The sequence below is a fragment of the Lissotriton vulgaris genome, chromosome 8 (assembly GCF_964263255.1).
Source record: "Lissotriton vulgaris chromosome 8, aLisVul1.2, whole genome shotgun sequence".
Lineage (NCBI taxonomy): Eukaryota > Metazoa > Chordata > Amphibia > Caudata > Salamandridae > Lissotriton > Lissotriton vulgaris.
Window position 1 is genome coordinate 359,794,140 of NC_141696.1, and position 25,241 is coordinate 359,819,380.

At 49.1% G+C, this 25,241-nt stretch overlaps 1 protein-coding gene across 4 annotated transcripts in view; it reads right to left on the reverse strand.

Annotated features, from left to right (window-relative positions):
• USP9X (ubiquitin specific peptidase 9 X-linked) overlaps nt 1-25,241 on the reverse strand; it is a 1,749,911-nt gene that overhangs the window by 1,205,610 nt on the left and 519,060 nt on the right. For all 4 annotated transcript variants that reach the window (XM_086934127.1, XM_086934125.1, XM_086934124.1 and 1 more), the window contains 2 exons: nt 2,079-2,215; nt 1,547-1,680 (listed from right to left, as the gene is read on the reverse strand). In XM_086934127.1, the coding sequence (XP_086790253.1) occupies nt 1,547-1,680; nt 2,079-2,215 (271 nt within the window). The remainder of the gene's footprint in view (nt 1-1,546; nt 1,681-2,078; nt 2,216-25,241) is intronic.

Here is a 25,241-nt window from a genome sequence, read left to right on the forward strand (position 1 = left end):
AGTGCCACAGATGCTGCAGGAGAAAACGGTTGGCATTAAGAAAGCACCAGTCAATAATGAGTAATTTACAGCTGATAAAAAGCTTGTAAATATCAACAAGACTTGATGAGGAATTTACAGTTGACAAGGATGTTGACAACAAGGTCACCATGGACAAAGAAGTGGCCTTTATTGGAGAGATTGTGAATGACAACTTCTGAGGATTGGATGGCTTGACGAACAAACCTACTGGTGAAGACTGTTTTAGAAGGAAATGTAACAGGATATCTGCCATGAATACTAAAAGGATGGCCAAATGTCACGTCAAGTGAAGTGATCTGCGTCTTTGAAGGAAAGGTAGGTTTAAGGAGGCACCACTTCTGTTTGATCTTGCAGATATAAATGCTAGGCGCCAACCCCAGTCATGCAGACTATTGGATAGGAAAGATTTACATATTCCAGATTTTAATGCCTTGGGTTTTTGGCAAAGACGTGGGTCCCGTGCTCACAAAGCCATTGGATTAAAGCTATCCTGGCTGAAGACGGCTGATAGCCAGAAACCGGTCCTAGGATGATTGATTCCGGTCCAGGGAAGACATGGCTTGGCAGTTCGGGCTGGATTGTTCCCATGAGGCACAGGGTCAAGACTGATTTGCATATGCCATGTCTGAACTGGGGTGGCTTGGTGAGCAAAATAACGATGGATTAAACCCAGATCTGTGACTGGGGGTGAATGTTTTGCCATTGTGCAACATTCCATCCATCATCTTGTGTGTTTTGGTTTTTAGCAAAGGAAATAAATACAATTCATCTGTGGATCATTGACAAAAACTTTAAGCCACAAGTAAAAGACTATGCAGAGAGCTTTGTTCTCTCTCTTTCAGAAGTTCTCATCTTGGCTGAAATTTCCCCTGGACCAAAAAGCAAAAAACCCCAAAACAACCCATTAGGAACCGGAAGCAGAGGCCGAATCTGGGACTGCGAAGTTATACGGGGAGGTGAATAATCAAAATTCAGATCGTCTAATAGAGCACAGCTTTGTCACGGGACTACCCCACATTAGCCATGCTGCCGAAAATCTGAGCTGGCCCTGGCTTTCGAGAAACATTTACCAGATCGGCTAAAGTTTGGGTGCTTTTCAGTGTGCTGAGTGTGCTACTAAAGAAAACTATTCTTGGGGATATGGACATTTAAACAACTATTACTGCGGATGTATCCTACTAGGGTTTCTAAGCTAACGACAAACTAATTCAAACCTAGGGAACGTTCCAATGCTGGAAGAGGTGGACTGGAAGAGTATTCACCCCCCTACCCCCCCCCCCCCCCCCCTTTAATACACAGTCCTATGGGGTGCAATGGTGGGATGCTAAAAGGCTACGAAAATAATAAAAAGTAAATGCAGAAGACAAACAGTAATTGAAATCAATGCAGACTACATTCACTTACTATATACAGTAACTTGCAAGTACATTACAGTAGGTTTAAATTCAATAAACTACACTAAACATACATTATTTTACACATACTTTTGGAAATCATCTTGAGTAAATTCAAATGGCAGCCTTACCTTTTCCATATTGCCGCATGGTTTCCATATAGGAAGATAGATTTTCTGCTACTAAAGTAACTAGTGCATGATTGTGCTGAAGTTGATTTATCAGATCATGTCGGTAAAATACATGTGGACTACGCTGTGTCTGACTGCAATTTAAGAAAGAAAATGCATCTGAATTCATCCTCAAAAAAGCAATTTAACATCTTGACTGTTGATTTTGGTTCATTGTAAACAATTCAGAAAATTAATGGTATCACTTTTTAAAGAATGATAAGCTCTTGTTATTGGTCTACTATACTTTCAGATGATTTAGTAAATTAGACTGATAATTGACCACAAATCATTCCTAATAACATTCAGAAAATAATGATATCAGATTTTTCTTCTAGCTGTTACAAGGCAAGGAGTTATGAATTTATGGATAAAGTAGAGTAAGAAATATGTATATATAATACATGTTTTCAAAATAACTCATTTACTGTTACCACTGCTCAAATAGACATTCATGTGGAGTATTACAATACCTAATAATAGACAAACTTACCTTAAGTTCTGTGGTGCTTCCCCAAATAAACTACATATTTCTCTAATTTGTTTCAGTGCAGGAATAACCCATTTGTCATTTGTACGAAGCTCTTCTATAAAACGATCTATCCACTGCATTTTTTGTGAATCCCGATCCTTGAAAAACAAAGTTTTAAGGTTGAAAATCAAAAAACAGATACAAAAATTATTCCTCAAGGATATTTCTATAGATAGTATTCACTGTAAAGCTTTTAAAATTAAAAAAGCCAATGTAACGGATATGTAACACCAGTTATCCAGTGATGTCAAATTCCAAAGAATTACTAACATTAATAATTCAACCCTCCTGAAAACGCTCAACAGAATGAAGATGCCTTTTCATGAAATACGATATTCCTCACGCACTAGGAACCCACCTATCTACTTGGAAAGCTCAAGAACTTGCCTTCTTTTTCAGAGCTTTGCTGAATCAAGCTAGGTTGACACTACAATTACCATACACAAATCAATACATCCGTGGGTGGATGACAAAAGCAAATATAGGCCCACAGAGATGCTTGACATCCTGTAACATAAAAAGACTAAGGTATTTTGTCCTGAAGTGTAAAGCTTTAACAAGTTAAGGTAGGATAACCCACAGAAATTTGTAAAGAAATTAATACAAGAATAAAAACACAAAAAGGAGAAGGTAAGAAAAGGAACAGCTAAAAACAATATATATATACATTTCAGACCCTGTATGTATACTGAACAGAGGCAACCCCAGAAAACTTGCTTTTCTAATCCTCGTTCAACATGGGAGAAGTCAACTTAATGTATGAACAGTGAAAAGCTATGTCTTCAAGCGGGGTACTAGAACACTTTACAAAGATTCAGATGCCTCTATACTTTAACAACACTTTTTAAAATAAAAAAATGAAAAAAGTGGGTACATATACAATACAGACTTGGAGGTAAAAGATATACTCTGCAGTACGCCCTCTCTTGTGGTTCATGTCTTAAATGAAAAGGTGAGCCAGAGGTGGACAACAGCCAACAGGATTAAAGTCATCCAAAAAAATCGGTTTCACAGAGATGCTTTGTTATTTTTGTTTTTAAATCTCGTATAGGCAACATTTCCTTGCAAATTACTACAGTGATCTCCAGATAGATGCTGGGCAAATGGGAGGTTTTGGAGGAGGGAGCTTGTCAGCTTACTTGATGGCCACTTTGTTTCAGCAGTGCTATGACTACCTCCAACAACATGCTGTGGCTCCTGAGCCAATGTTTATTTTAGGTCTAGACACAATGCAATCTGGACAGCCAAGAGCAGGCTCCATGAGTGCTCTGTGCTGCACCTACTGACACAGGAATTTGGAAAAAGTGCTGAGTGAGGAAACGTTCTGGGTCTTCCAGCTTAAATGGGGCTGGAATGGAGTCCCAGTGCTCGGGCAGTGTGCCCAGATGGGTGCCAAGACTGAGTTCCCTCACTAATTGAAGAAATAGATGTGGTTGTTTTACGTCAGAGAGCAAGAGTGAAAGACAATGAGTATTAATGACTATCCCAACAGGAGCTGCAACTGTCCTGCTGCGTAGCAGGAAGGTGTCATTTTTTTAAACATTTAATGCTTCAATATCAAATGCTTCAATCTTGATGGCCTAAAATCCTAATGGGTATGGGTCTCTGTCACTGCAGCCTTCATGTCCAGTACATCAATGCTGACGGTAACTGCGGGAATGGTGCAAACTGTGCTTTTGAATATTCTATATGTGTCTGACTTGCTCTGGAAAACTTTTCAGCAGTACTTCTACGTGCTAGTAGTAGGCGCCATGTGGCTTGGCAACAATACAGTTTCACAAATGATGTGCAGAGCTATATAGGAGCTACTCCTGCACACTGTAACCAGTTGCTTTCAGGACTTTATGCAGTGCCCCAAAAGCGAATTGGTAGACCAGTGTGCAGACTGTTAGACTTGTGATCGTATTAATGGACAGAACAGGTTGGTAAGAAACCTAAATCTAGATAGAATCTTTGCCAGAATAGTGTCATCAAAGGTACTGAACTTGTTCTTCTGTTACGTCTAGCAACAGATTTCTCACATTTTGAAGAGACCAAAGCAGGACCTAATCGGAGGTGGGCTGTGAATGGACTCAAACCAGAAAGTCCTGTAAAACTAAGCAGACAAATTGCAAAAATGCCTCCTTTTCACACATGCCTTTTCTCCACATGCAATTACAACGTGGTCGTTACAACGACCGCATTGTAAAAAAGCATACCATTACCCTGCAAGTCGTAGCAACGACTTGCTCTAGGTGGGGTGCTGTACGTTGGAATATTATTATTTACTATTCCAAGTCCAGTCTGTGCAACAGTAGGGAAGGTGATGGATTTTAAATCCAACCCCTTCTGCCACCTCCTCGTTGTTAAGACTTGCGGGGGTACTGGTATGCGTTGTTACAACGCGGTCTGTGTAAGGACTGCGTTGTAATTACATGCGGAGAAAAGGTTTTGTTGTAAGAGCTGTGTACCGCAAATTGCCCTTCTCACCAGACTAACTGTCCAAACAATAGTGATTCATTAACATATGTAGAGACGCCCACTTAGCCACCTGAAAAATGTCTAGGACAGGGACAACGCACGATAATGAAGTGGTAGCAGTTTTAGCCCTAGTAGAAGGTGCACACAGACATTCCAGAGGCTGCTTTTTGGCCAGTGCAACACGGATCTTAATGCAGAGCACAATCTAATGAGATTGTTCTCTTCTGCACAGCACTGCCTTTTTTTGCTCAAGTGAACCCCACAAAGAGGTAATCGTTCACCTGGTCGTTGGTATGATCTACGTCATAGGGTGATGGTTTGACAGACATGGAACAGCACTACAACTGTTGGAATAAAAGATGCCCAAGTTTGCAAAACCAGTTTTTCTGATGAGAAGGTGGTGTACAGCAGGTTTACACAGAGGGCTTGATGCTTACTCATACTATGGTGATGAGGAACACTAGCTTAAGGGTGAGGAGCTGCAAGTAACAGCTGTGAAGCAGCTCAATTAGAGTGCACATTGGAAACGTGAAAACCAATTTAAGGACCCTTGAATAAAGAGGGCTAATCCGGGAAACCTCAGAAAAGCAAAAAGAGCCAAAAGGTTCCCTCTAACTGATCCAGGCCAAAGCCTAGCCGGGCTAAGGACAAACAAACACATCAGATAACTTGGACTGAACGAGGTCATCCTGGCTAAAAACAAATCAAGCCACAAATTTGTCCCAATGACAGACATATACAGTTTTAGTCGAGTGACACCAGGCTGCCAACATGACCTCAACGAGAAGCAGACAGCGGACTCACTCGCCCTTGCATTAAATTATCCCACCAGGTGGCTCACCACCAGGAAAACTCTTTGGGGGTTCAGCCACCTCCAGAGGTACAAGGTCTCCTGGCACAGCGATCGTGACCTCACCCTGCCCTGTTTGTTGCAGTAACACATGGCAGTGGTGTTGTCCTTGAGCACTTGAACCAGCCTCCTCTTGATGGATGAAAGTTGTCAAGCGGATGGCCCTCAGTTCCAGAAGGTTAATATGGAGCTTTTACTACACCAGCGATAAGAGGCTTCCACTTCTCCCAGGTGGTCACCCCCGCCCAGAAGTCATGCATCGGTCACAAATGTCTGCTTTGGATGGGGTAGGAAGAGTGGTGTACCGCTAACCCAATGATAGTCCAGCAACTGCCACTGAAGATCTTTGCAGTCTCCTCTGAAATCTGAATGTGGTCAGAGGGGTTCCCTTAATGTTGGGACCATTGAGGATTCAGATCTCACTACAGAGCCCACATATGCCACCGGACATGTTCGACCAACAGGAAGCAATAGGTCATAACTGCCATTAGCCTCAGAGTCTACCTCACGGAAATCCAGAACTGAGGAGAAAAGATCGAGTTCATATCCTGAATTTCCTGAACTCTTTTCCGGGGGAAAGCCACAAAACCAAACTGAGTGCAGAATGGCTCAGATGAAGGGGAGAGTCCGGGAACGAGTCAGGTTTGACATTGGGCACATTTATAGTAAACCCAAAAAATGACAGGAGGTTAGCTGTAGTTTGAAGGTGGTTGATGACTGCTTGGGCGAGCCAGTTTTAAACAGCGAGTCTTTGAGGTAGGGAAAGACTAGCACCCCGGATCTCAGATGAAGTGCTGCTACCACCTCCATCACACAGTGATTCTACTTGCAACGCTTGCACTGTTTGGCGATTTAGATTCCGTACGCATTTTCCCGATTCATGCCCTTATATAGGTACAATTCACATTGCCCTTATATAGGCATAGAAATCCAGTCCTTATTTAGGCTTGGTCCATGCAGCCCAAATACAGGCATGGCTACTTCCATCTGTTCATCAGCATCACAACGATTGCTTGGAAAACCAGACTCTTAAGCAGAAGGAACTTCCCCTAGCCTGGATATTGATTTCTCCAAGAAACTCATTATTATGCATGAACAACTATTCCTTAGGAGTTCATCCATGGGGTTCATATGCCCGACTTTACGTCAAAGATGGCATTCCTAAACACCTTCTAGGTATAAATATACCTTCATTTGCTATGGCAAAGCATGGTGTTGTTCGGTGCAGTTCGACTACCTACTTGCCCAACGCAGCTCGCTACACAAGTGCCGAAAGAAGCTGACTCTCCAGCTGACGCACTGATCAGAAGCTGTCCTCTGCCGAGAATCCAGCTCCAGTGTTTCTAACACCCCTTGCAGGGTGTTTGGAAATCGAGTCTGTGAAAAAGATACCAACCTCTCTCATTCTAAGGTATGGAGCTGATTAGAACCTAAAAAAACCTTTGGCAATTCTTGGTAACAACTAAACCTATGCTAAAGACCACACTTCTTCCCTCGTACTAGACCTAGGTTAGGTACATTGGAGTAGGCGTATTTTAGAATCACCAGTTGAGTATTTTAGCCTGTGTTATTTATGTATGTATTTTTATAAGTCACAGCACTAGACAATGCTATTACAGTATTATTGTATACTATTGTTTACGCTGTACGCATTATACTTTGCATTCTGTCTAACGATTGTAGCAGTTCACTCTCTTGCATGAGAAAGAAGACTGTTCAAAAAAAACCTTTTATTGAAACGCCCGTCTCTATTTTCTCTGCAACTCTGTAGAAACAAAGCATGCACGATTGAGTAAAATAGTTATCTATTGTTTCCACGACTTTTGTTGCAGTCCTAGTGAAACAAAGTTGTCATGTTTATGCGGTTGTCAGAAACAAATCCCTTCTTGTGTATTCGAGAAAGTTCCTAGCGACATATGAGCTAGCTGGCACTCACAAGTAAGTTTAGTATATTTGATAGAGACATACTGACTTCAGTCCTTTGTCACATCTATAGGATATATCATTCCAATGCGCAGAGCCTATTGGGAATATAGTAACTACACTACAGCACTTCCTGACACAAAATGTAATGACAGTCCTCCGCTGCGGAGACAGTGGAAAGTGTGGCGGTGCAGCAAGGAATGGGATAGCATACCCCTTCTGAACAAGAACCCACCTGTCCGAAGTTATAGCCTGCCAACCCGCCAGTAATCATCGGATCCTGAATACCAGTGGGTGGCTGTGCTAGACGAAGGGCATGCTAAAAGGGTTTTGCAGGTGGAGCTACAGGGGGATTAGTGGACTGGGTGGCCCTTTGACCTTGGTCGCAGGGGTAGTGGACACCATGGCCAGAACCACAAAACTGCTGGGCACAATGCTGGGGTTGGAATGGCTGACAGTATGGAGTACCTCTGCCGCAACCACGAAAGGAGCAGTAGAGCTGATGAGGCTGGCAAGGTGGGGCAGATAAGCCCAAGTAGCGTGCAGTAGAGCTTGTCTCTTAACAGCTTGAGATCAGAGTCCGTCTAGTCCCCAAGTGGGCGAGTCCCATCGAAAGCATGTCCATTTGGAACAACTGGGCATCGTCTGTAAAACTGGTGGATTGCAGGCAGACATGGCAACACATGGCAACACTGGCGCCAATGACCCGCCCGATGGAATCAGAGGTGTCCAAGCCACAACAAATCCTGAACTTGGCAGCACTCCATCCATCCATCGGCTTGCAACCGGGACAGGTCGGAGATCTTCGAGACACCTTAGGGCTCAGTGGCTCAAGTCCTCTTAAGAGCATGGGAATAGTGCCCGAGCAGGCAACTGGCGTTCACTGAGCTGAGCACCAAGCTGGTAGATGAAAAAACTCATTTGCAAAGGTTTCAACCCCTTTTGACTCTGTCCAAGTGAGTAAATGGAAACGGATTGGGATTTGCAATACTTGCGGATGCTTGCACCATCAAACTTTCAGGGGAGAAGTGCTGAGATAGGAAAGCGAGATCACAGATACTGTGCAATTTGGCGTTGCCTGTACGACCAGAGCATGGTTTGGTCAATGCCCCCAATAAGATGTGCGTCAAGGCTTTGTTAAATGGCAGGAGCTCAGAAGATTTTCTCCAGGCTAGAGAACTTCTGTCAATTCAGAAGGCTTGACCACCGAGGTAAGAAGCTAGAGGTCAAGGACTTTGGCCGCCCTACTCACTACCATGGCAGGACACCAACTCCTCTGTGGCTGGTCTGGAGGATGAAAAAAGGCCTGTTTTAGAGGAGGTATCGAAACAACTAGCCTCCTGCAAGTCATCGTACCCACGGTCATCACGAAAGGGCAGAGCAAACATATCACCGAGTCTGTGCCAAAAAGTGAATGTAGAGTGTGTTGTCTTCCCTGTAAAGGTGGCAAGGGGAGGAAGCTGCACCTCAACTGTTGTCATGCACTGCATCAGACAAGGGAGGACAGCACCGTCTTGAAGTCTGACAAGACTATGGGAAGATCTTCTGCTGACGATGTATTTAATATTGACGTCAAAGTTTCAGGGACTGGTGTGGACCATTGAGTGAGAGGCAAACCCATCACCGGTACTTCACGTGGAGGTCCTCTTAGCTCCCTATCAGCAAACAGCCCAAGAGCCAGAGCACGGCTGTGTGGAACTCTTCGATCACCTGGCAGGTTAATATGAGTGGCGAGAGGGCACAGCCTCGCCTTGGTTTCTTGTTAGACTTACCGGACGATTTGGAACACAACAAAGTCCGGCCTCAGCAACTCCTGGAGTAGGAATGGGATCGAGAATTAACTTTTGACTTTGACTGCAACTTGGAGCATGTTTCGGCAAGGAGATTTATGCTTGGCGCTGTAAAGTTCCGCTTTGCGTCCCCGGGTAGCCTTTGGATTCATAAATGTGCAGTCACTGCAGGCTTTGGAGTTGTGGCTTAAAACCAGATATCATGGGGGAGTGGCTAGCAGTCCAAGGTAATGGCTGCCTTGTAACGCGGCTCCGAAGACCGATCCGCCTATTCTGATTTAATCCATTCAAAATTATGTCCCCTACTCCGAGGAGGAGTGGGATCCCGGCCCAAGAGCCCTGGGGAGCAAAGTGTGGCGAACAACGCCTTCAGACGCAGTCATACCTGCGATATTCATCCGAAAGGAGCAGAGCTCTGCAGCGCAAAATGGCTATGCACCCTCGCTCCGCAGCCTGGTGACGCGGTGGCTGATGAGGCTCCAGTTGTCGGAATATTGCGGGAGGCGGATGCAACCAGTGGCACATTTGATAGGTGAGCAGCGGACCAAGAGACGCTCCTAGCCAGGGCTGCAGCATCACCATGCACACGCCCGGAGGGGACGGGAGGGGACGGGAGGTGAAAACGGGCCCTGGTGATAAGAGGCCCCGGCGTGGCAGGCCTCGTGTGTTGTGGACGGCGGCGGCCTCAAACATCGGCTGCGCGGCTGGCTCCTTGGTTGAAAGTGCGCACTTGGGCCCTTGCCTTCCGGTGGACCCCTGTAAAGATACCACTGGATTGTGGCAGCGGTGCGCCCTGACTCTCTGCGTGTTGGGGGTACAGGGCCTGCACTACGTGCAGCGCATGGCTCGTAGAAGTGGAAATTGCCCCTCTGTGCCCAGAGGGAGGGGACGGGGTCCTGAACGTGGCCGTCACCCGAAATAGCAGCATCTCTGCGCAGTTGGGAGCACAAGGAACCACGCCACCAGCACAACTAATCCGTGGAGTATGACACCAGAGATAAATCGGTGGCACAGCAGTGAGGCGCCCGCTTCAAACTGATCTTTGAGGCTCTGCGAGGCGGCGCACTGGGGGGATGTAGGAGCCTTTCTGAGGCCCAAGAGACCTGGCAGTTGAGGAGTAAGTAGCTGGGTGCAACGGAGGCGCAGCCTGGGCCTATTTCTTCCTCGTGTTTAGTCTGGATTCCATGAGGCTCTAGAAGGCTGAGTGGGGGGATTGCCGCCAGACAAGTGCCTGTGTGACCCCCAGTAGAGGGATACTACCTGCTTGACTCCTGTGCGCGGCCCCCCGCCCTCCCCCAGTGGCAGCAATATCGGTGCACTGGGAAACCAGACAGGCCGCAGCACACCCTCACAATGGCAAGTGGGAAGGGGTCCAAGACACCTGCACAAAATGAACTCGTCAAATTTGCCTGGTCTAACCCAAAGGATAATAAAGACACCGCCTCTCAGGAGGGGCAGACAGCCAACAGGTCCCACCACTGCAACAGGAACTCATACACCAAGACATCATGACAGCCATTACAGTAGTGCGAACCTCCCTGGAAACTTACATAGACACTGTGAATATTAAGGTGTCCCTCAGAGCTGACCTCAGGAAAATGTACTCCAGGGTGAAAGAGGTTGAAGACTCCATGACACTACGAAATAAAGATACTGCCCTACATAAGACGCAAGTGAGCCAACTGTAGGATCAACAGCTTAAAATGGAGGCGCTGTTCGATGACTATGAAGGTAGGGCCCTAAAGAACATACGTATCCTAGGGGTTCAGGAATGTGTGTAAGGTCCGGTGGTCATTCTGTTCGCTGAAAACCTCATTCTGAATCAGCTGAAACCCACTCGGCTCTCGAACTAATTTTCCATTGAGCGCGCGTACAGAGTCCCTGGGGGCAGACCTAAACCAGGCGCCCCCCAAAGGCTGATTATAGCACGCGTCTTCAATTTCCGAGATCAGGACATCATACTCCAGACATCGCGCCGACTCGCCGCTCAAACTGAAAGACCATGATCTCCTTTTTTCCGTACTTCACCACAAAGTTTCTAGTTCAACGTTGCAGCTTCATGGCGGTTAAAAGGGCACTGAGAGAAAAAAAGTTAAAATACACCATGCTGTTCCTGGAAAACCTCTGTATTGAATCGGAGGGCAAGGCATGGTTTTTCTCTTCCCACGAATATGCATGGGACTGGCTGGAGAGTTGCCGTCAAGTGGAGAAGTCACAAAAAGGCTGCAACGGAGGGCCTCCCTCTTCCAGACCTGACACCAACGCCGTGCAGCGAGGTGACCCAGTTCAGAGGGACACAGACTCCACAACGGGTAGCTAAACAAAGGGCATCTGTGGGGTTGGTATGGATACAGTTGGCTTACAAGTGTTTCAGAAAGGCTGAGTACTGGTTGCATATTGGGACATCCCCGCTGGACTACAGCAGGGGACTATGCTATTACACACGTAAGGCTTTGAAGTATTTTTAATCAGTAGCTTTAGTATAGTGGCTGGTGATGGGGCAAGGCTCAATCCCCGTTATTTACTGTAATGCGATTTTATCCCCATATACAGCGGGGGTTATGGCTGCAACCAAGCACCTCTTCAATAAATGGTGGGGCAACAGGCACTCTGCCTTGTTGGGGAGTGGGTAGTTTGAAATCCACAGGCAGGTGGGCGGGGAGTTGGGGAGGGGGGTTAGAAGAGTTTTTCTGTTTTTCGTTTGGTTTTTAATCGCAATGCACAGACAGTCAGATTGAATTACCGCTGTGTGTATTTCAAGTGCACTGTATGCACTCCTGTGGTTCCCTAGCCGGATTATGTGTTATTGCACATATATGTCTATCCAATTGGTTTTGAAAATGTCAGAAGTGGCAGATACTCTTCATGATGCACTCACAGATTCTCCCGATTTCCTTTTACAAGACCTATGGCCGGAACTCAGGTGAAAACATCACTGTCCATTCTAACGTGGAATGTAAATGGGTTGGGGGACAAAATATAAGCTGGGGTTGTATTGCAATATCTTAAGAGACGGGCACCAGATCTGGTCTTGTTGCAAGAAACACACTTAGTGGGTAATAATTGTAAGGCCCTCAACACGGTGGGGATACAAATTGTTGGTACATGCGGGGTTTACCTCGGGTTCCAGAGGTACTGGTATTCTAGTCAGGAAAAGCCTTGCACTAACTCCCACCCGCACATGGGCGGATCCACAAGGGAGGTTTGCACTGCTGGAAGCCAGTTGGGAGGGGAGAACGCTCAATGTGGTTTCAGCTTATCTTCCCCATGCACTGGGTAGAGAGGCTTGTGCTGACTTAGGAAAAATTCTAATAGATCTTCCCATAGGCACACTCATACTGGGGGGAGACTTCAATATGACTTTGGACGATCATACAGACAGGCATCCCCAGTGTCCCCTAATGCGGCCCAATAACCAAATGAAAGACTTTGCGCGGGCCATGGGCCTGATAGATATAGGAACACCCTACACACAGATCTGATTCACTACACCTACTATTACAACACCCTCAAGAGCATGTCCCACATTGACTATTTCCTCACACGACTACCAGATGTCGGATATTTTAGACGCCCACATAGTTTACTGAGGGGCATCTCGGATCATTCCCCAGTGTGGATTGAGCTTACTTATCGTAATACAAGGCATCGCAACAAAATTGTCTTCAATCCTTGGTTGCTCAAAATTCCGGACATCAAAGAGACCCTGCTTAGGCAGACAGACCACTATTTTAATGAAAATGTCGGATCTGTGGAATCGGCACAGATAATATGGGAAGTCCACATGGTGTTTAAGGGGCAAGCCCTGGCGCTTAAAACGGGATATGTCAGGCAACAAACCCAACAACTCTCTAAGCTGAAGATTTAACTCCAGCGCCTAGAGGCACTGAGTGCCTCCCTGTCCAATGGGGATGCAGCACATCAACTACTTGTTAAATAGCTAGAATACAAAGCCCTGGCGGGAGAAAAGACACAGACCAAATTACTCCAATCACGGCATAAAGTTTATGAAATGGGAGCTAGGGCCGGGAAAATGTTGGCTTGGCTGAAGAAGAGAGCAGGTGGAGCGCTGGGTACCCCAACTGACAACTGGAGAGGCAGGACAAATCTCAGATCCGCAGGACATTTGCAGATCACTTAGAAAAGGTCTATACCCAGACAACTCGATATACAGCAACGGGGTCCCTATTGAGTTTCTTTTTTTTTAAAAACCTTTATTTTTCAGCAAGGAAAAACAACACAGTCCCCCCCAAAATTGGCATCGGTAGAAAGAAAATACACATGTACACAGTTTGTTGCCCCAATACGGCCCCAGCAGGTGCAGACATCATAATAATCACAAGAATCACATCCTCTGGATGCAGAGCAAATCATAACACTTACAGTATGGAACATTGTGCGTAGCCAGCAGGGCATTACTCCAACACCATCCCTCCCTCCCCGCCCCCAGCATCCTCTCCCTCAGACCCGACTGCCCGGGGGTGAACAATTCAGCACTGGTTGCATCCGAGTCGCTGCAGACTGACCCCACAGCGCACATCATACGCCAAGCAAGCAAGCCCTCCTGTAGCCTCTCATCCCTGCTTGTACGCTGCATGTGTGTCTTCTCAGCCAAGGTCCATTCCCCAACATCCCGGAGCCATAGTGACATGTCAGGGGCCCTCTGTCCCATCCAGGTAATAGCCACTCGTCGTCTTGCCAACACTAGGAGTAGCTGCAACATTTTGTAAGATAAGTTCCTCTTTTTGGGTTTGGGGACCAGGGCCAGTAAACAATGAAGCGGGGTCAAGGCAATGTGGAGGCTCGTGACCATTCGGATGTGTACCACCACCGCCTTCCAGAAGTCCCCGACCAGCGGGCACTCCCAGGCCAGATGGAGAAATCCGGATCTGTCCGTACCACACCTAGGACAGGCATCAGTTTTATCCGCGGCGATGTGGTGCAAGGCAACCGGAGTCATGTAAGTGTGATGCACAAAATTAAAATGAATCAGCTTGAATCTTGCATTATACGACACCTACGAGTAAGGATTCCTATTCGTTTGCGTTGTCCCGGGTCCAGGGCAACTCCCAGATCCGCTTCCCATGCAGCCCAGGACGGGGAGATCGGAGGGGCCGAGTCACACCTCATAGCCGAATACAACAGCGTAATCAGCCGTCGCCCCCTGCCACAGGACAGAAGGATATTCAGAGTGTGGGACACCTGGGGCGCCTTCGGATACTGTGGCCAGGTCGCCCTTGTCATTTCCTGAAGGCCTCTATAATGGAGATATTGTCCCCCAGTGAGTCCAAAGGCCTCTGTAGCCCTCTCCAGGGTCACGAAAGAATCGTCCGGATACAGGTCCGCCAGAGTCTCACAGCCGCCCTCACGCCATTCCCGGAACGACATGTGTTCCTCCATCAATGTCACAGGTGCCAAAATCCACACAGGTAACTCGCTATAAAAACGGGCCCGCCTCAAAACCCTCTGCACAAACCGCTGCCAAACCCCCGCAGTGTGTCGAACTATATACGGCAGGGAATCATCTGCACCCCTCCCCGCATCAGAGCCACCTGTAGCGTCCTCTCATCCGCCCTGCCCGCCAAGAGTCTCAGTTCCCAGTTATCTGTATCTGCGAACCACCGCGCGGCTGGCAGAAGTTGGGCCGCATAATAATATAAATCGAACCTTGGGGCCTCCAGACCACCCTTTTCCCAGCGTCTGACCACCGTGTGCAGGGCAACCCTGCTGCGCCTACCCGCCCAGAGTAAGGAAGTAAGCAGCGTATTAAGCGTGCTTAATATACGCGGGGGAAGCAGGCACAAGGTGTTCTGTAGGACTATAACACCCTCGGCAACACCACCATCTTGGCAACGGCTAGCCACCCCATTAGGGAGAGTGGGAGCGTATTCCAAAAGGACAAGGACTGCTGTAGGGAACGGAGCACTCGGTCGGCGTTACTTACTAGCAACTGCTCATCGGACGCGGCCACTTGGATTCCCAGGTACCTGAAGGCCTCTAATTCCCATCTCAGCCCCAGGTGCGGGAGACTCAGTCTGGGATCCTCGCCACAGCCCGCCAGGGGAAAGATCAAGGACTTCCCAGGATTAAGGCGCAGCCCGGAGGCTGCACCAAAACGATCCAAGTGCTGCAACAGTAGCGGTAGCGATTCCCGAGGGGACGTCCGGTAGAACAACGCGCTATCGGCGTACAGGGAGATCAGATGTACAGTATACCCCACCCGTATCCCCAGAGGACCATCTCCGTTCGGAGTGACACCACTAGGGGCTCAATCGCCAGGGCGAACAGGAGCGGCGATAGGGGACACCCCTGACGGGTGCCCCTGCCCAAGTGCCATTCTTCCGAGCGGGCCGCCCCGAGTCTGATCCTGGCCGTAGGTGCGCCGTAGAGAATCTGGATCCAGGCCCAGTCGAAGCGCCTCCAAGAGGTACCCCCAGCTGACAGTGTCAAAAGCTTTAGCCAGGTCTATCGACACCAGGACCTGGGGATCCTCTCTATCACGCACCTCATGGAAGACATGGTTTAGGCGCCGGAGGTTCATGGCGGTGTTGCGACCAGGGATGAACCCACACTGGTCCTGATGGACTAAGTGCACACATCGGTGTTAATCAGAGTGATAGGCCGGTACGCCGCGGGATCACAGCTATCCCCTCCCGGTTTCAGAAGCATGCAAACCTCCCCCTGATGCATGGTAGGCGGGAGGGTGCCACGGTCCAACGCCTCATGGTAAACCTGCAGGAGAAGGGAGGCAAGAGTATCCGCAAACGCCTGATAAAATTCCGGCGGGAAACCGTCTCTACCAGGAGCCTTGGCCTTTGGCAGGGCGGCCAGTGCTACTCTGACCTCCTGAAGCGACAAGACGGCATCCAATTCCTCCGCGTCCTCCCCTGAGAGGGTCAGTCCCCGGAGGTATGGCTGATAGGATGCCTCCGTCACCGAGGGGTCCGCGGTATACACTGCTTGTAGGTAAGTGCGGAGGAACACGAGGAGGTCCGACTGAGTACACCATGTCCCCTACGGGATACTTCAGCGCCACTATCCGTGCCGGAGCGGACTCCCTCCGAAGAATCCAGGCCAGCAAGCAGCCAGACTTGTCCCCCTCCCGGTGGAGACGCTGACGGTATTGGCCGAGGGTGAACTTATCCAGCCGGGTAAGTATATCATAAACGCCCTCACGGGCCGCCCGCTCAGATTCCAGGTCCGATCCATCCGGATCAGACAGGGATTGACAGTGGCAGAGGCGATCCTCAGCGCACTGCAAATCTCGGAGCAAGTGTTTCCGGACCCCATAAGTCAGGACCATACATGCGCCCCATACAACCGCCTTGAGAGCGTCCCATTTGGTCGCAAAATGGAAGTCGCTGTCCCCCAGTAGAAGTCTAAATAGTTCTGTAGGGCCGTCGCCACGTGTTCCCTACCCACCTGATCCTGCAGGAGGTCCCCCGGCATCCTCCAAGTCCGCGGGCGGGAGGACTGATCCACCCATTGCGCAGCGCACGTCACGGGCGAATGGTCAGACAGAAACCGAGCCTGATGGGTGATCGTCAAAACAAGGGACGTGTCAAGATTTGCAGCGAGGATTCTATTGAGCCTACTATGTGTGTTGTGGGTCGGAGTGCAACAAGTGTATAGTTTCTGCCCCGGGTTACCGAGGCGCCCCACATCAGCAGCACCCAGGTTATCCATCACCTCCCGGAGATGCGCCGTCATCCGTGGTTTCGTGCCCGTACGGGGAGGGTGCCTGTCCAACATCGGGTCCAACACACAGTTAAAGTCCCCAAACCAAAGGAGGGGGGCGTCTAAATCTGAAACAATAAGCTCTTGAAGATTGGAGAAGAAGCCTGGGTCATCCACATTGGGTGCATAAGAAATTAGTAGCATGAAGTCCCTACCATCCAGCTTCACCCGCATACGTAAGTACCGGCCCTCAATATCCACCTCAACGAACGGAACCGCAAGGGGAACCCCGGGCGCCACCCAGATCAGGACCCCCCTAGCATAGGTAGATAAGAAGGAATGGAACACCTAGCCCCTCCATTTCTTCGCTAGCTTGAGAGCTCCCTCCTTGTTCAGGTGAGTTTCCTGCAGACACGCAATGGAGACTCCATGGCGTCGGAGAAAGGACAGTACTCTGTGTCTCTTAGTACAGGTGCCCAGCCCACACACGTTCCAGGTTAAGAATTTGTATCCCATAAGCACAGGCTACGCCCATCCGGGCATCCAAGTTTAGCATCCGCAAGCAGCCTCCTAGGGGCTCGAACAACAGTACACTCAATGCCGGTAACAGTGTCTCCCCACAACTCCCTCCAATACCCCTACCCCCCCAACCACTCAAACTCTGAAGAAACCACCACCCACAAGCAGGATGACAGCAACAACAAAACATGCTACCCCGCCCTCCCTCTGCCAGTGCCAGGACGTACACAGCCACCCCATTCACCCCACACCCAACACCTGACAACCACCCCCCGCCCCCCAAGCCCCCTACGGAACCCAGCAAAGGTTAATTGTACTCTCATCGGTGAACGACAGGTCAATTCGGGCCCCGTCCCACCATACAGTACCCCCCCCCCCCCCCAACCCCCCAACACAGCCATTATTCAGCAAAAAATGAAGATATGCCGTTTCATGCAGTCACAGAATGTCAAGCGCTGTTGACAGCAGATGGCAATCAGAAAAGCAAACCAGTTACAGGCCGGCAAGCCAAACATACAAAACGGCCTGGAGTCATATCACCTCAGTATGAAATCGGCACCTCCAGCGACTTAGTCCCCCCTGTTTCCGGGATCACAGGAGCAGTGAAGAACGTGTCCTGTATCGTGTCCTGCAAAGTGTCGGGGACCAGGACCTCCTCGGGCCCAGCCAGGCTCGGAGCCTCCAACTCAGACCCATCCGGCAAAGGACCCAGAAGCATAGCACCGTCCTCGCCCACCGTAATCCTAGGTTCTGCCGGGCCGGCCGACTCAGACCGGCGTCTCCGTCTGCTGCGGCGACGGCCGGGTTCCCCATGTCTCACGGGATCCACCCCCGTTCCCCCTGGCGGAAGGTCATTGCCTCTGATCTCCAGCCACTCCCACACCTCCGCCGGGGATTCGAAGAAGTGCGCCTTCCCTTGCGAGAGCACTTTGAGCTTTGCCGGATACAACAGCATATACTGCAGCTTCATCTCTCGCAGCTTCCTCTTAACCCCCAAGTTGGACTTACTCTGCTCCTGGACTTGTTGGGCATAGGCGGGGTAGATGGATACCCGACTGTTCTCAATGGTGAGATCCGCCGTCTCCCTCGCCGCTCGCAGAATACAATCGCGATCCTTATAGTTCTGGATTTTGGCGATCAGGGCTCGGGGGGGGGGGGGTGCTCCGGGGCGCGGTGGCGGGATCAAAGCACGATGCGCCAGTTCGATGACAAAGACGTCTGAGAGGCCCTCCGGGCACAGCGATGTTCGGATCCAAGTTTCCAAAAAGCGTTCAGCATTCCCCTCCTCCAGCCGCTTCGGCACCCCCAGGACCCTTATGTTGCTACGATGCGCCCTTCCCTCCGCGTCCTCAGCCCTCCGCTCCAAGGCCTGCGTCGCGGCCGTGAGGTGTGCGACTGTCTTTTTGAGAGTGGCCATCTCACCCTGTAGCTCCACAATATTACCCTCGGCATCAGCAACTTTGTCAGCAACCTTTCGAAGGTCAGTTGACGTCTATGGAGACCGTCTCGATCTGCCGCTCCAGCGCGGTATGGAAGCCCTGGATGGCTTTCAACAAATCCGCCCAGGAGGGCGCTCCGGGTTCGCCCGCTCCCTCCTCTTGGCCCGATTGGCGCGTAATCCGCTGGGAGGGCAGCCGCTGCATAGTGTACTGGGTGATAGTATTTGGCTGCGTGGCACGCGCCATTCTGTCCTTACGCATGACAAAGGCCCAGAGCAACCCAATTCGCACACCAGCCATGCAGGGTGCACCTTCAGGTTCAGGAGCACTGGTCCCCCTTAGGCCGCAAGTCCCAGGTGCTTACCAGGCAATGTTTCCAAAGGTGGGCTCAGAGACGACAACAGGACTCCCCAGTCTGGTGTACGGGGCCACGACAGGGGAGCACGAGGCAGTCTTCCCCCTCCACGTCACCAACACCGCTCAAAAGGGAAGGAAACGGAGGGCTGCAGGACCAAGAGCCACCAGGGTATTCGCTTGCCGCCAGGGTCACGCAGGCCTTCTCCTCCGTCGTAGACGCCCGGGGGGACCACAGCAGAGACCCCAGTTACCAAGCTCCTCCAGGCCCCCAAGCCGTCACCACAGGTGAGCCACTTGGGGACGACACGTGGACAGTTACAGGGACACCAAGTGGCCGCAGCCAGCCGCAACCAGGAGCATTCAACAGCGTAGTGCGACACGCCAGGTGCAAAGCGGCGAAACCGCGTGTAATGGAGCACTGGCAAGGCCTCAGTAGCCGCAGGCCCGTTGAGGGGACCCACACAGGACACCGATCCCCTTTGGTGTGTGGCCCCCAGGGGCCAACAGGTCAATGCGGGGGGCCAGGATACACAGCACCACTCACCGCAGCGCCCTCCGGGCCCTCAGTCCTCTCCCGGCGGGGCCTTTAATGTCACAAAGCAGCACTCCACTCAGGGGTCTCGAACCCCCTAGCAGTCGGACCGGTGAGTCCCGGCCGCCCAGGAAGGACGTCGCCGCAGCGGGATGGAAGGCCGCGGTACGGTAACCCCCGTCGCACAGAGCCCTCCTCGGGCCGTCAGCCAGGCACCAGAATACAAGGATCCCCAGAGCCAGGAAGGCCTCACCTAGGCCGCGGCAGGCGTCATCAAAGGCCTCCACCTCCTACACGATGCGACGCCAGCGGGAAAGGCCTTCCGGTGCGGCCACCTCCTCAGGCGCCAGTCAGCACAGCTCCCACGCAGCAGCAACCAGCAGGCTCCAGCCTCCGCCACACCAGCCGTGGATGGCAGCGGGCTCCGGTGCGGAGAGGGAAGCGCCGAGTCACCCAGGAGCCACAGGGAAGCAGGTCCGCCACAACGTCGTCACCACAGCACAGGCCTCAGACCCCCGACCTCACGTAGCCAGAGGCCCGGGGCACTCCAACACCGGCAGCCAGCACGGAGCTCCACCCAGGTACTCGCCTCCGCCACTCGCGATGGGGGTCACTGGTGGGAGGGGGTCCTCCGACCACCGTTGCAACCGGTTTGGAGCACAAACAGGATATTTAAACAGGATTTATGGGTTCTCAGGCCAGGAGCTTGCGGAGCTCACGTCCTGCCGGCCATGCTGCTTGGCCACGCCCGCCCCCCTATTGAGTTTCTTAAGTCCATGGCCCTACGGGTCGTGCCCCACCTGAAAAACATTTATACCGAAATCCTTAAGAAAGGGTTCTGCCGGAGGACCAGCGCCTGGCCTCTATTGTTTTCATTCAAAAACTAGGGAAAGCCCGCTGGTAGTTGAGGATCCTATCAACCAATTTTGTTGATTAATGGCGAGGCAAAAGTACTGGTCGCATTCACAATGTCCTAGGGCATCAGCCCATTATTGCGGAAGATGCAGTAGTACTCTCTTTGGATGCTTCTATGGCGTTTGACTCTATAAAATGGCATTATCATTTCGAGGTGTTGTGGCGCATGTGGTTTGGCACGAGGTTTCTGGGGTGGAGCAAACTTCTCGATACGGACTTGAGGGGCCAGGTAAAAGTTAACAACCGCACGTCCAGAGTATTCCCGTTGGGCAAAGGCACCAGGCAGGGTTGCCCCCATGCCCCCTAATTTTCTCCTTAATTCTTTAACCACTGGCCACTTGGGTGAGAGGAGACATCTCAATTAGAGGGCCAAAATGGGCGGATGGGCAAGAGGATAAAATTTCGCTCTACGCAGATGATATCCTGGTATATTTAGCATCCCCATATGCTTCAGTCCACACATTGTTGAATATTTTTGTGAATTTCGGCAAATATTCTGGATACACCATTAATTGGGCGAAATCGGTGTTGTTTGTTCTTCGGGGCCCTGAGCCCAGGCTCCCTCATGGAGGTGAGACTGAAATAGCTCCGAATGGATTCCGATATCTGGGGGTCTATATTAAACCAGATCCCCAACTCTTCTATGATAAGAATCTAGCTGTCTCCCTAGAAAGACTGCGTAGTGATGTCAAACACTGGAGAATTTAGCTGCTATCTCTGCTGGGCAGTGCAGCTTTGTTTAAAATGCTGACTCTCCAGCGATCCTCTAAAACTGCTCCTACAAGGTACCAGACTCTTACTTTAAAAGTATTGAAAGTGAGGTTTGATTGCTGTTGTGGGTCAGTGGAGAGCCTTGTATAGCGATGCACAAACTGACTAAGGGGTAGTAGGACGGAGGATTGCTCTCCCAGATGACCCAATTTGGAGGGAATTCATAGGCACGGCAGATATCATCGCCTTGCAGGAGACGTGGGACACAAATAACATTTTCCAAGGATGGATACACCACCTATTCTCTCCCAGCGGTCACTACTACTAGAGGAAGAGCTAAGGGAGGGCTGGTAACTCTAGTGGCAGCTAATATCCTAGGAAAACATACGGTGATTGACTCTGGTTCCCCCTATTGTTTGGTAGTCAAAATCATCTGTAAAGGGGCTTACAATGTTTTGATTGTCAACTTTTACAACTCATTCGATAGAGCCACTTCCACTAGTAACTTAACAGCTTTACATTCCTTTTTAGTAGATTATAGGGAGCTGTCTGAAAATGAATGCTATATAATACTATTGGGGGACTTTAACATCCATAAATGTCCAGATAAATGCCTGTCCAACAATCCCTTTGCCCCCATCGAACAGGTTGATTCCCACTTCGAGCATACGGAGCAGGGGATCTTATTGGAATATATCTTAGCCGAAAATGGTTTAATGTTACCCATGGGGGACGAGGTGAATATACCAACCTTTAAGGGAAATGGTAGTGGGTCAACCATTGACTTCATTTTTACAAGTCTAACATTAGGGAGTAATTTAGTGGATTATTTTCCTGTCTGGTCCCATTTCAGCGACCATAACCCCGTTTTTTTGCGTGTTGGAGGCAGTTTTACTAGATCCGGGACGCAATTGAACGGGGCTGATAAACAAGATATTCGGGCCACAGATCAGGCGCGGAGAATTAAATGGTGTAAAATTATCCCTGAGGATTTCCTAAGCAACCTCTCCAACAGTAGAGGGGAGGAGTTGCGTATATGCATGGACAAGGAAGCAGGGGACAGTGAAGTAGTGGAGGCATTCCAAAAGGTCTGCCAGCAGATATTGTCTGACTTAACTCATCCCGGAAAAGTTAAAGTACCAGGGCCAGTAGGCTGGTTCAACCATAACTGCTCAGTAGCCAACCGCAAATTGCAGGAGGCCCTGAAATGTAAGCCTGTTGATAGAAAACGTGTGGCACTCCTAAGGAAAGCATACAAAGTAGCAGTTGAACAGAGGAGGCAGGAGATTAGGGAAGATGCTTGGGCAGAAATGACCTCTATTGAGGTCATAAAAAATAGCGCCAAATTTTGGGCAGTGATAAATCAACCCTACTTGGTAGATTCTAGTAATAATGTTTTAGACTGTGGTATACAGGAGGATAAGTGGTTCTGCCATTTTAAGTCAGTTTATGAACATGAGTCCGTAGGGGTTGATGATTCAACCTTAGGGGCTACTCATCCATACACCTTAGTAGTAAACGAGGCTGAGGTAACAGAAGCCATCTGTAAAATGACAAGCAATAAGGCCCCTGGCCCTGATGGCGTACCAGCCGACCTCTTTAAGTCTAACATAGCAATATGGTCTAAAGTTTTATCTAATGTTTTTAATAGAATTTCTGTAACTGGTATCCCAACGACTTGGTCACAGTCGGTAATTGTACCTATCTTTAAAAAAGGTAATAGAGGAGAGCCAAGTAATTACCGTCCAATTTCCCTTATAGATTCTGCTGTGAAGGTCCTAGGCAGAGTGGTTCTGTGTAAATTATCAGATTGGCTCAAGGACACAAACTCTGTCAGCTTTACAGTATGGGTTCCGAAAGGGGCGCAGTACTACAGATCAGTGCCTCAACCTCCAATTACTGATTGGGAAGTATACTTTAGCGAAGCAAGGTTGCTTGTACATAGCATGTATGGACCTGTCCTCGGCCTTTGACCGGGTAAACAGGTCCAAGCTATGGGATCTGCTTTTAAAGATGGGCATTGACGAAAATATAGTATACTTTCTAGCTGATCTTCATAGGGACCTCACAGCCACAGTGAGATATGATCGTAAGGGGAATTGTACGGGTAAGATAGGTATAACTAATGGGGTCAGACAAGGCTGCATTTTAGCTCCCTTATTATTTACACTATATATTAATGAGCTAGCTAGTGTCTTGGGTGCAGCTTGTAAGGATATCCCTAAGGCGGGCAAGTTCTCTCTTCCCGCGTTGTTATATGAGGATGATGCCCCACTTATAGCGCCCACACCAGTAGGTTTACAAAGTCTTTTAAACACCTTTTATGAGTTTATGTCCTCCTTGGATCTTAGCGTTAATTACACCAAATCTCACGTCATGGCTGTGGGTACAAAGGGCAGGCTTAGGAAGTATATGTCACTCCATTGTAATGGGAACAAGTAAACTAGGGTAACCAGATTCCCATACCTTGGGGTGGTTTTTGATGAAAGTTCCACCTGGCTTCCTCAACTGTCCGAGAAAAGAAATGCGTTTGTACGGTCCACCTCTGCTGTTTTGGGTTTTTCCCGTAAACTGGGGGTGAAGCAGTTACAAGCAGTGTTAAAGGTTTATGACCCGAAATGTGTGTCCATAGCAATGTATGGCGCAGATCTATGGGGCTTTAAGAACGTTAAGCTGTTACAGGTGGCAGAGGACACATTTTTAAAGTCTATTTTATCTGTACCACAATCGACCCCAGGCTTTATAGTTCACCAAGAATGTGGGGTGGAATATCTAGAAGATCGGATCGCCATCGCACCCCTTTTAAAGTGGATTATGGTCTGGTTGAATCCAGAAGTGGATGTGAATCATGAGGTCCTGGCGGATTGTCTTAGACTAGAACATTGGCAATCTATCCCGTGGTAAAGCAATGTCAGAAAGGTTGCAGTCTTACTAAGGCGACCAGAAATATTTGAGGAACCATCTAAACTGGTTAAAGGAGATATAAAATGGGTCAAGTCAGCCTTTAAACGGCTTAGAGAGATGGACGGAGAGGGCTTTGAATTGACCAAGCCAACTGTGAGAGCCCATCAGCTACTTGTAACATCAGAAAATGACCTAGAATTATATCTGAAGATTGTTAACAATGCAAACCACAGAAATTTACTAACCAAGTTTAGACTAAACAAAATTCATTTACTTATTTCAGGGCGCCCTTGTTGGACCAAGGTTACAGACTTGAAACTATGCACTTGTGATGGTTTCTCTGTAATGGACACTGCTCACTTTATGTTCTTTTGTGGTTTTTTTAAGGATATACGGAAAAAGTTTATTGTACCCCTACTAAAGGACAAAGGGTTCAAACAAGTGAAACCTGCCCTAATATATCTCTAACTGTTAACCAATACGTGGGAAATTTTTAATGTTGCCACTTTTTTAAATATAGCAATAAGATTGAGGAAAAAAATAACTAGCCTTAAATAATATTCTTTTTAGAGTGTGTCAATTATTGAACTTTTAATTAAAAAGAATTGTGTATGTTTTTTAAACTCACTTATGAAATTGTTACTTAACCCCTTCGCTGCGGTGGCAATTCCGCCGCAGCGCTGGGGGGGGGGGGGGGGGGGGGGGGGGGTTTGGCGGGACCGAGCGGCGCTCTCGCGGTTGCGCTGTGCTCCTGACGCAGCGGTTCCGTCATGGCCCCGCCCGCTTAATAGAACGCGCCGCGCAGGCGCGAAATCAGCGCAGCGCAGGCACAGCGGCAGGGCCATGACGGAACCGCTCCGTCATGAGCACAGCTCAGCCGATGCTCATGACGGAGCGGCTCCGTCATGAGCATGGAAGGGGTTAATTTGTATTGTTTTTGTTAAATATTCTTTCCTTAGTCGATGTGCCGCTATTGTTAGTTAGCCATATTGCATTTGAATGTCTTTTCCCTCTTTTTGGACCTATGTATACTTTTCTGGTTTTCGT